This window comes from Protomyctophum parallelum (assembly GCF_964188405.1).
Source record: "Protomyctophum parallelum genome assembly, chromosome: 2".
Classification (NCBI taxonomy): Eukaryota; Metazoa; Chordata; class Actinopteri; order Myctophiformes; family Myctophidae; genus Protomyctophum; species Protomyctophum parallelum.
Window position 1 is genome coordinate 26480495 of NC_139699.1, and position 12437 is coordinate 26492931.

At 42.8% G+C, this 12437-nt stretch overlaps 1 protein-coding gene across 1 annotated transcript in view; it reads right to left on the minus strand.

Moving 5' to 3' along the window:
- The window catches only part of tent4b (terminal nucleotidyltransferase 4B), a 64486-nt gene that overhangs the window by 26440 nt on the left and 25609 nt on the right, over positions 1–12437 (minus strand). The window contains exon 2 of the mRNA XM_083759858.1: positions 6723–6846. Within this exon, the coding sequence (XP_083615984.1) occupies positions 6723–6846 (124 nt within the window). The remainder of the gene's footprint in view (positions 1–6722; positions 6847–12437) is intronic.

A 12437-nucleotide genomic window follows, 5' to 3' on the forward strand; every position in this document is an offset into this window, starting at 1 on the left:
TAAATAAGTATGTTTACTTGAGTAATGTACTTAAGTACAATTATTTTGCATAATCATCATCATTTTATTTTTCCAAACATTTTCAAAAATAGTGGAAATAGCAGATCTACAAGCTACAAGTTGTCTTGAAATCCGCTATTTCCACTATTATTTAAGTTATTACATAATGGTCATAGTTTTAGACATTTATTTTTCACTTCTTTCCACATTTAAGTTATTTGTCGTATTTGCCCCATGCAGACTTTGTTTACATTGTCCAAAAGCCCAAAACGGATTCCATAGCCAAAGCACAATATATCGTTAATCACAAAGTGAACATTTTGTATGACAATTCATAGAGTACAATTTTATGATCGTGACTAGTTAATTACCATGTTAAAAAAACATGTCTATCATCCAGTGAGAATGAGGACAGCCAGGACACCTGCTGATTAGGGTGCCAAACTGGATGGATAAGATAACAGCAGACAGACAGTAGAAAGGATGCTTTAGAAACCACTGCTAACAGAGGCAGCACTGGCAGTTCCAACCTTTGGGCATGAAACCAAAAAGAGAAATGGTGAAAATAGGCGACCTACAAGCTCACAATGCTATTTTTTCAACAAAGATATTTTATGTAGAGCGAAAATAGAACACACTAGAGGAGTTGGGGGAGAATAACCTGTGTTTGGAAAAATATTGGGAAAAATAACCTGTGTTCCAATTATTATTCAAGTTCTTGTTAAAACTTTTCATTGGTTCAATATAAAAACAGAGAAGAAGATGTGACCAATTTCAACTTCAGGCTTCATCCCTATGTTGAGTGTGCCATCATTAGAGGCAAAACTCTTTCAAAAGTACAAGCTTGCCAGTTGCCACGAGTGGTGAGCTTGTACATCGGCTATTTTTTGTTGTGTTGTTGTTTGTATGTGGATTTAACTTTTGCGTGATCACATGTTTAAAGACGGGTGCCATGAAAATAATGAATTAATTATAAAGCAAGTTCACAATACAAAATGTGCAGCTTAAAAAAATCTTATATCCTAAAACTAAAACTCAAATATAAAACACACCATAATTTAAAGAGTCTGCACTAGGGATGTCGCTTCCGATCCGATCCCGATACCTCAATTTATGTGTTAGCCGATACCGAATACCGATACCAGTGTCGTGATTTCATGTTGTGTTTATAGCTATCTAGCTATATATCTCGTGTTGTGTTTATAGCAGACTCCTCACTCAAATGCGCACTTGCAGTTTGGGCAACTCCAAAGCAAATTCCACATGTCCCAACATTTTATTTACCTGCCATAGTGTCAACCCCTTACCCCTGTGTCGGATCTGTGGTTAGACTGGCATTTTCACCGATACCGATATAACCCGATATGACAAATAAGGGCCGATCCGATACTTTTCCCGATACCGATACAGTATCGGGACATCTCTAGTCTGCACATACATGAACTTGTAATTATGACAGTTGCATATATGCAACATAGTGCGTTATGTCTGGACAGTACAGGTATCGTGCATGGAGAGATTTGTGCAAACAGTGTGGTTTGGTAGGAGAAGGCAGACAAAGGCAAACGGATAAACGGGCGCAGGGCTTTCAATTAGTGTGGCAAGATATTGAACCAAAGAAAATTATTAACACATGGAAATTTCCTGAAAAGTATTTGAAACTAAGTATTTGACATATAAAGGTTTCTGTTCAACTGTGACGATATACAAAACGGAAAAACCCACTTATTTCTCTAGCCTAGGCTCACTAAAGACAACTTCACACTCACAGGATAGTTAGTGTTCCCCTCTCTCTCTCTCTCTCTCAGCATACCAGAATTCCAAGCAGTCACCTGTGTGGGCGTGGCGCATGCAGAGCTCCCAGCAGTGCCAGGGACCGCTGCCAAGCTTCTCATCTGGCTGAGCGGACGGCCCTATGAATGCAGGCCTAGCCGGGAACACCCCTACGACTTGGCACCGTGCGCGTCGCTCAACAGCCGCATGCTGCTGTACTAGGTGTGAGCAAGATGCCATTACCCTCCGTTTGACTGCTCATAAAGTTGACATTGACCATAAATCTCGTCTTCTTAGAAATCTTAGTTCTTACATAATATTACCCGGTGGCACACCACACACTGGCGCGCTGAATGAAAACCTAGAACGCACCGATGATTGACAAGCGAGACAGAAAAACACTTTAAAAAGAGTGTGTTCAACATGCACACACATACAGTACACATCTTGCTTGCAGTTATTGACAGTTACTTTTAACCCAGAAAGCATCTGTGTCGTTTTAAATTAGACTTCGTAGTTTGTACAACACTACAAGCTTGTTGAATATAATATATATTTTAAAGAGAACATTTTTAACTAAAATCTTTGCTTCTGGGCGTTACTGGAACAATATATTTTGAGATGAGGGTCCGTGGCCAAATACAAATAATTGACATGAAAAAGTTTGAGAACCACTGAGAAAATTGGCTCTCAACTTGGGGGTTGCGAAGTATTTTGGGGGGTCCCGAAATTATATATATTTATTTTTTTGACAACTGAATGGCTGGAAAATGGACATTTAGAGTTCACATAGTGCATGCATAAACTTTCCTTAATGATTATATCTGGTTTCAGTATTCATTTATGATGTATTTTCCCCATTATAGCGGTCAATTTGTATTGGTGGGCGGGGCAGGGGTCACGAGACATGGCCAAAGCATTTCCGGGCGTGCCCAGCCAAAAATGTTGAGAACCCATGATTTAGAAGACATTTTGTAGAATGTCTTCTAAATGGGTTAAAGTTATGTGAAGAAGTTTCGTTTTTTCCCCAATTTCATTTTGAATGTGATGGCGGAAATTTGTAGAATGCTAAATATACACAAGAATACTTATTGTGTACACGATGACCTTCCAATCTCATTGAAGGTCTAGCCAGCAAGCTTTCACAATACAATGTGCTAATTCTAACTCAACTACAGCTGTAAATCTAACAGCTAAGCTAACTTGTCCATGCGTAGTCTCACCCTGTCAGCCAGGGTGAGACTAGTTGTGTTTCACCTTATATGAACATTTAGAGTTAGAGTGGACTGTGAGAAGTGCCTGAGACTGGGGTTGATGGAGGCCTGTGCGCCAAGGGGCTACCGGAACAGGCCAGAGATACAGTTAAACACTAATGCTAAAAGGATAACACAAAAAGACCTCTTTTAGGAGGCACGTTCCTATGATCTGTATGCTGTTCTTCCACCTTAAATATTCACACTTGCCATATGGATGGTCATATAAGACAAAGAAGAATGGGAAAAAGCTGGCTTTACCCGTTTTCTTCACTTAAGTTTCTACACACCAAATAGCTTTGCTAAAAATAGCTGCTCTACAATCTCACAATGCATTGTGTGGGACACTAGGGTTCAAGTGGTAAAAAAATAACTTGCTGACAATATAGTGTGCTAGTAGGAGCCTGGAGGTATGGATGTATTTATGTAGGTTCTATATTGTTGCTGTCGGTTGGAAACTTTGTACGTCCAAGATAAGTTTCCATATGTATTATTATTTTAAAAACATTTTAAGATGGTAAAATAACCAACGTACAAGCTCAGAATGGCTATTTTCACTATTTTTGTGAGAGACTCTTGTTGATTAAGTAGGGCATTCTTCTCTTCCTTTCGGGGCTGTTCCCTACAGGGGTCGCCACAGCGAATTATCTGCCTCCATCTCACCCTAGCCTCCGCCCTGTCTTCTCTCACACCAACTAACTTCATGTCCTCTTTCACTAATATCCACAAATCTCCTCTTTGGTCTTCCTCTAGGCCAGTTAGTTCTCAAACCTTTTCACGTCAAGGACCCCCAAAATTCATGTACAGCGGATTGTGTGTAATTGTTTGTGACGCTATATTAACCAATGTTGCTGTGTACACTCTGGTGATGTTCTGTTCTTTAGTTATTGGCAGTTGAACATAGCTTGTTTTCACCAAATTACAATAAACATAAAGAAAGCGGAGAAACAAATTTGACTGGACCGCATGGATTTTTCCAATTTTAGATCACGTTATTTCCGGGTGTACTCTTCTTAGAAAGTCCTAGGATTACTCACAGGTTAAGGAAGAGCGCCCTCTATCATAAACACTGACAAATCAAATCAATGACAGGCTGTGCCTCGGATTGAAACGACGATAAATATTCGTCAATGGCAGTGAATGAGTCATTATCAATATTATCACGATAATTAAAATATGCTTAAAACTCTTAGCCAAAAGTCACCAGATTTGGGATAGACTAAAAAACAAAAAAAACAAAACAAAAAAAAGCAGTAGTACAGAGCTAACTCATGGCCCGTGTATTACAGAACAATTACCACGATAAATGATAATCACTGCAAAACTATTATTGTAAGCATTTTTTTTTGAATAACGATAAATAACCAAAACTGTTACTTTTCAGGATTCAAAGTAGCAGATCTGGAAGCTCGAATCCTACTTTTGATATTGAAGAGGTTTCTGCCCGACAGCAATGGTATATTTTTGCCAATTTATTGAGTGTAAAAATATTGTAATTGATATCAATGTTAATATCGTGGGGAAAATATCACAACAACAGAGTGTACCTAGCCTTAACATGGCGGATGGAAAGCATACTCATCTTCTCAGACCAGAAGGACGTTTCTACTTTCAAAATGAGACAAATGGAGTCGGGGACAAAATCCACAATGGTTGACTAATAGATGAGATCGATGCTCTCATCAGAAAATATACGTTTATTGGTGTTGGCCACCACCTGCGATGCTTTATCTTCCCTGTCTCATTTAATCGTAGTGTCAAATAAAATAAAAAATATGTTTACTTCCTATGAATCTTGGATCAGCTGTGAAAACGCAAATGTTCTCCTTGCCTACCGTGTGCATGATCAATAGAATAGAGCAGTGGTTCTCAAAGTGGGGGTCCGGGGACAACCAGGAGTCCTTGAGAAGCTACAGGACTGTAACGCAAGAATGTACAAATGGAACCAAATGGACCCTTAGTCCCTGAGGCATGGCATAATGCATATCAAACTGGGGGTCCTTGAAATTAACGGAGGACGGAGGACCACCCTCCAGCGGGCTACTGCAGACCCCATGTCAGTCTGTAGTACAGACTTATGAATGCTTGTCCACTTATTTATAGCTGCCTCTCAGTTTGCTCCACAAGCATCGACACGGGATCCAAGGGTCTTGTGTCAATCTGGCAATGGGGGAAGGAGTTCAAATTCCTCATACCGTTGCTCCATATTCTAACTTCTTCATCATACAAGCTGGAAATGTGGCATGAAGCGTCACGTGAAGGAGGCTCTCTGTCCCTCCCCTTCTCTTTCTGGCCGAGCTCTGATGATGTCACACACAAAACCGTTGCCCAACAATGGGTGCTTTGCGCCGACATCATCCATTTGCCTAACAATGTCGATTTGCGCAAAACAAATGATCTCTCAATCTATGGATTTGTGTCCATAAATGATTTGGGCATAATTTGAGCAAACGGACAGACAAACACACAGACAACATTCAACATTCCAGCATGTGTAATGTATTTTTCACAAGCTCTTACATTTCATTGGTTCAGTAATTGTATTAAAGGGATTGTGACATTAAAAAAAGGTTTTGGAATTGTTCTTATTTTTTTAGGTTTTCTAATCTCAATTGCACCCAAAAAACATGCATTCAGTAATTTAACATTTTCTGTGATCTGGGGTTTTCTGGCTCAAACAGGTGCTCTGATTTGCCGGCAGTTTGTGATGTAAGATCCTGCAAATCCCATATATGTCAATGGGATTTGCCAGCAGATGTCACTGTTTTCACTGTTTTGCCTGTTTTCATTGTAGCTCAAAAGGCTTCCAAACCCCAAAGAAAACTTCAGACCACAGAAAATCCACTGAATGTTCAAAGTTCAGGGTTTTTGGGTGTAATTGAGGTCATAAAACCTAAAAGGAAAAAGAAAAAGAAAAAGAAATGAAAATGAATGTCATAAAACCTTTAAACCCACAAGCACACTTAACTACTTTCACACCCCCCCCCCCTACTTTCACCCCTCCCCGAATCTACAAGATCACAACGTCCACTTAATCTGACTTTTCTGAGACACTTTTGTAAAAACGTTCCTATCACACAAACATTTGGCAGTTGAAGACCCATTACCTATAGTGAGTGTGGGCAATGTGTTGTGTGTGTGTGTGTGTGTGTGTGTGTGTGTGTGTGTTTTAAATATAAATATATTTAAATATATTGATAATCCATAATGTACAAAAAATTAAGAAATATGAAAATAGCAAATCTACACCCTCACAATGCATCACCTTGCATTATGAGCTTGTAGATCTATTTTGAAGACACTATTGTGAAATTAAGTTCAAAACAAAGTAATTAATAAAAAAATGAAATGTCGTGATTGTTTTAACTTTTGCCGTTTCGTATGAGTCTATGGACTAGGAGTTAACATTACTCTAATTAATAGACCGCCAGGTGTGGTCATAATAATCAAACATGTCTTCCCTGTGTATTTTTGTTTTTTCCGGCCAGTTGGCCACAAAAGAAAACATAGTTTTAACACTTTTTGTACACAATAAAATCATGGTACCTGATGATCATATTCAGGGGGGAAAACAATCACGGCACTCAATCTTTAAAATACTACTCGCCACCTTCAACACCCCCCCCCCACCCCAACAAACCAAGCTCCCGATACCTCTCCAGTTACTCCCACAGTGGGCTACGAGAGGCCTCTCACCTCAGCGCTGGGCCACAGGTCGTGGATGACTCCCTTGATCCTGTCCACCACCTCCAGCCTCATCTTCTCCTCCTCCGGCCGCGGGGAGATGTAGCCGTAGAAGTCCGTGATCTCCTCGTGGAGCCTGAGCGACACCACACAGAGAGAAACACACAGCAGCGTGAGGGACGGAAGAAAATGAACTTTTACACAATATTCATAATTCATTGAGATGGACCTGTATCTCTGTGCATGTCTTGTCTCCAGAACTCTATGCTCGTCTCTTGTTGTGCACTGTTCCATTTACTTTCTGTTTACCAGAGTACTTAGGCTAGTGAATCATACTGTGGAACTGCTCTGTTAAACACATGTTTACAAAATAAAGTCTATTTCTTATCCTCATTGGGGCTTTGATGCAAATTCTAAATGTGATGGATGCAGCAGTCAATGCACAGTTGCGCTCTCCTGTCAACTGATGCACAGCAACAACAACAAAAAACTAAAAGAGAAAATTGATCGACACGTCAGTAAATGGCCACGACATGTTGATTTGCCAAATACTGAGTAAATACACATTCTAGCATTTAGAATGTGGGGAAAGCCTTCGTTGAAAAGCTCACAACGTGTGACGCGTCAATCGTCTATTATAAGGGAAAGCTTCCCCTACAATAAAATAATACTGAACAGTCCCTAGTATAGAGCCCTGAGGGAATCAAGTGGTTAAACAAGGCAACTTGTTGAATAGAGCTGGTCAGTCGGCCAGCAAGAGGACAGCACTGCACTGGGCTGCTCCCAGCTTTAACACCAAGAGGACAGCACTGCACTGGTCTGCTCCCAGCTTTAACACCAAGAGGACAGCACTGCACTGGGCTGCTCCCAGCTTTAACACCAAGAGGACAGCACTGCACTGGGCTGCTCCCAGCTTTAACACCAAGAGGACAGCACTGCACTGGGCTGCTCCCAGCCTTAACACCAAGAGGACAGCACTGCACTGGGCTGCTCCCAGATTTAACACCAAGAGGACAGCACTGCACTGGGCTGCTCCCAGCTTTAACACCAAGAGGACAGCACTGCACTGGGCTGCTCCCAGCTTTAACACCAAGAGGACAGCACTGCTCTGGGCTGCTCCCAGATTTAACACCAAGAGGACAGCACTGCACTGGGCTGCTCCCAGCTTTAACACCAAGAGGACAGCACTGCACTGGGCTGCTCCCAGCTTTAACACCAAGACTCAAGAGGACAGCACTGCACTGGGCTGCTCCCAGCTTTAACACCAAGAGGACAGAACTGCACTGGGCTGCTCCCAGCTTTAACACCAAGAGGACAGCACTGCACTGGGCTGCTCCCAGCTTTAACACCAAGAGGACAGCACTGCACTGGGCTGCTCCCAGCTTTAACACCAAGAGGACAGAACTGCACTGGGCTGCTCCCAGCTTTAACACCAAGAGGACAGCACTGCACTGGGCTGCTCCCAGCTTTAACACCAAGAGGACAGCACTGCACTGGGCTGCTCCCAGCTTTAACACAACATAACTCAAAGCAGAGAGTTGAATTAAGAGACGAGGAAGCTCTGTGTGGGTCCGTAATTATCAGAAACTGAAACAGGTGCTCTTTGAAGAGAGTTAAATTGTAGGTTCAAATATGTAAGTTCCTTCCCTTTGTCGTAGGTTAAAACATTTAGGTTCCTTCCCTTTGTGGTAGGTTAACATCAATGTGATAGAATCAGGTGAACTTGGGGATGAAGGCATCCGAGCAGAAACCCGTCGCCGTTGGTCACCTGCACTTTCAAAACTGACCAGCCATGACCTGATAAAATCTTTTTAACACCACTGAATCATAGTATGGCGACACAATACACACACACAACCAGCAAAGACTTGCATAGAAGTTCAAGTGCCTTCATTATCCAGGGTGTGTTGTGAAAAATGGAGAATGCCTTGTGGGCTCACACAGTAAGAGCCATGGAGGCCAACTGTAGTCTGGCACAGCACTCTTTATTTGATTTATTTAGCACATTTGTGAGTGGTGCAACCACTCCAAGGAACAGCAATGTCCGTGTTAACCTATGTGACTATGCGTGTGACTATGAGTACCAGTAGGGGCAAAAGTGGCACTGCTGAGCCAGAAACAGAGAGAGAGATAGTCACTGTTGCCTGCTAATGAGAGAGCGAGAGAGAGAGAGAGAGAGAGAGAGAGAGAGGGAAGGGGGGAGCAGGGGGAGTAGGAAGAGGGGAGTTGCACCACTCAGTTCACACGGGTGTGATTTTTTAAATAAAAACAGTACCAAATGTGTGTACAAAGTGCAAGGAGGAGGCAAGAGGCCCAAAGGGCTTATACGACAAGGTGTCTACTCAAAAGAGATGAGAGCAGAGTGACATAAACCTGTTCTCAGCCACATAGAGTTGTTCATATGGATGGGTTGTGTCATTATTAGAGTGCAACAGAGGTAGTGTACAGGTATGTGAGCCGTTTGTGGTTGGAATGCAGCTCTAAAATGTCAGGTCGGGCCGGGCCAAGTTCGGGCAGAATTTGAGATCTCTAGCATCTATCAAACAGGACTTGTCCGTGTTGATGGTGTAGTGCAGTGGTTCTCAACGTTTTTCATGTCAAGGACGCCTATTTGGGCGCAGACCCCAAATGAAAATGTTTTGTTTTGTTTGTCTGTTATTCTCATTTCGCACGGGGTGTACACTCTCAGAGTTACCATAAGGTTGAACATGGTTCGTTCCCAATATATTACTTCATAACAATCAATCATTTAGCTGTGGACCCCCTGGAACCCCCTCAAGGACCCCTGGGGGTCCGCAAGACCCACTTTGAGATCTTTACAACGTGTGACACCTACATGCAGCTAAGTATACAGATCAGGCCTAAACACATGCTGTGACCTTTGACAGGAAAGTAAGACTCTAGCAGTGATAATGATATAGGATGGATTCAGTTATGAGTCTAATGTCAGGAGGGGAAAGTGACACGGGCCCGCCCCACTAATCGTTGCCTAGCCTCCTACTGCAGGACACAGAGTTCCCATATTCTGGTTGGTGGAATTTATTCCTCTCTAAAGGAATCCAAAACGACTTCAAATCTTTATTCAAAATGATTAGTAATAATGTTTGTCACAGGGCACAGGGGCAGCCCCGAGCCCTATAGACTACTTAGTACTGAGGAGAAAACATGCATACACTACACAGCTGCTTCAATTAACAGCAAGCCGGCTTAGAGGACTGTGTAAATGCTTCTAACTATAACTATATATATATTTCAGAGTCAGAAATTGACTACAAATACAAGCAGCCGTTTGCCTAGTAGCCTCGACACAACCGCACTTGGATTAAAGAAAAAGCCAACAGGAGCATTTTTCCAACCACCGTGGTCCCTTTCAACTCTCCCCCCCCATACTCCCAGTCTCAGGTCTCATGGCAGATGGATGGATGCCGGGGCAGGCAAATTCTTCCCATAACACCTTTAACATTATTGAATATGTTTCCCCATTACAGACGTGTGCATGGAGCGCAGCCGCTTTCAATACGCTCCCATGTGAAGTGTACCAGACACTGCGGACTGGGGCCGGTCTCACTCTAGCGCAAAATAAATAAAATAAAAATGTAATGAGGAAACCGGTGGCCTGGAGAAGGAGAAAAAAAAGAGAAATAAATGTTGTTTTTGTCTCAGTACAGAAATCTGGCAAACGTGGGCAAAGAGACCTGATTGCATGTTTCTATGCTTATATATGAAGATTATATGAAAGCCATTTTAAATGTTAATCCGTTTTGGCCCCAATGAGCAAGGACCCCTCCGTGTCCATTATATGTGTATGTTTGTAACAGTGTGATATCTGGATGTCGTTGAGACTTGTGTGACAGGGGTTGTGAGTTGGTGCGGCCGCAACTCCACAAGTGAACATATTGGTCCACGTGGAGTAATTGAACACCATGAACTGCAGAGATGATGTTTACACAAACATATTGGGCCGATTTAGAAGCACTTGTATATTATGTACACACCGCATATGAGTTGCATTGAATACAGGCAGCGACTGTTGATTGTTGAATGGAGACACACAGGGGAATAGTAGTTTGTAACTGTTGCGCATGGACACGTGCAGAGCGAAAGAGCCCAAGGTATTCCACGGAGTGGTGTAATAATTAAATAAATACTCAGCAGGACGGACACACACACACACACACACACACACACAGTATGAAGTTGCGGTACAGTATGTGTCTCTGTTGCGGCAGGCAGTAGTATGTCTATCTCTGTCTCTCCGTCTCGTGTCGCAGATTGTGGTGGCGAATATGTGATTGACGCACACACGTACACACACACACACACACACACTCCTCTCTCTCTCGCTCTAATGAATTAGTCTCATGTCTCACAGCTGTGTCTAGTTTCTCTCTGCGGATCATGTCGGGAGCTGCCTATGCCATAGAAAGCATAGGTGGGTTCCTGTCTAGCCTCAGAGTTGATTTTCAGGATCCAAATAAAAAAAATGGCAAAAGTAGCAGATCTACAAGCTCAAAACATGTTGGTTCATGCCACGTTTCGAGCTTGTAAATCTGTTACTTTTGTGTGATGCTGTAGTACGACCAAGTAGTAGGGCATTAATTTACAGACAAAGAATAAGAGTAATAAGAGTTTCTGCCCCGACAGCAACGATACACCCAAATGTACTTATTTCATAAATGTCGGTGGTGAGGCTGCAGGTGAATGCCAAATAGCAACGTTAAATGATACAAAATGATGGTATAGGGCAGGGTTCCCCAATAGGCGGCCCGCGGGCCATTTGCGGCCCACAGAGCGCCCCCTTGTGGCCCATGAAAGAATTTCCAAAAAAAAAAAAATGTTGTTTTCTTTTTTCTTTTTTTTTTAAGGGTCCCAGATATAAATGGCATTAAATGGGGGTCAGTAGCCTATGCATGTCAAACTGGGCATCCTTTTCAAATGGGGTCTTGCCCTGAAAATGAATTTTCAGGGCAAGACCTCGACCTCGCGCGTGCAGACTCGGCCCACAGCCTGGTACGCTAGTCAAAATATGGCCCTTGAGGAAAATTAATTGGGGAACCCTGGTATAGGGAGAGATTGAGAGAACAACACACAGAGAATAGGTGCAGTGACGGTCTGGTGCACCTTCATTCACCAGCAGAATCAAAGCAGCCGGGGGGGAACCAGTGCCAGAAGTGCCATCACGTCACACACAGCCACAAAAACCAGCCAGGCCCCGTTACATCACACAGCTGCAGTCCAACGCCGTCACTGGGTCATGCTGGACTTCCCCCAGCACCGCCCGCTCATCAGTCACCACATCATGTGACCTGCTTGAGTGCCTGCCGTCACCAGTTCCACTCCAATGGTTCCCCTAGGGGTCCTTGAGGGAGTTCCAGGGGGTCCACCGCTAAATGATAGTTAGGATTAGGAACCAAATGGACCCTTATGGGTCGTTCCATTTATACACTCTGAAACCCTGACGGGTCCATTTGGTTCCATTTGTACACTCAGAGTTAAATTACAATATGTATTGGGGTCCCAGAGATAGAAATGCCATTAAATAGGGGGCCGGAGACTAATTCAGGTCAAACCCGGGGCCCTAGAGCTGTAAAAATCTTCTCTTATGGGGGTCCTTGGCATATATATTCAAATGGGATTTCCGCAGGCTAATGAGTATCATTTTGGGGGTCCTTGACATGACAAAGTTTGGGAACCACTGCTCTAGATAAGACATAATGTGTACAAATG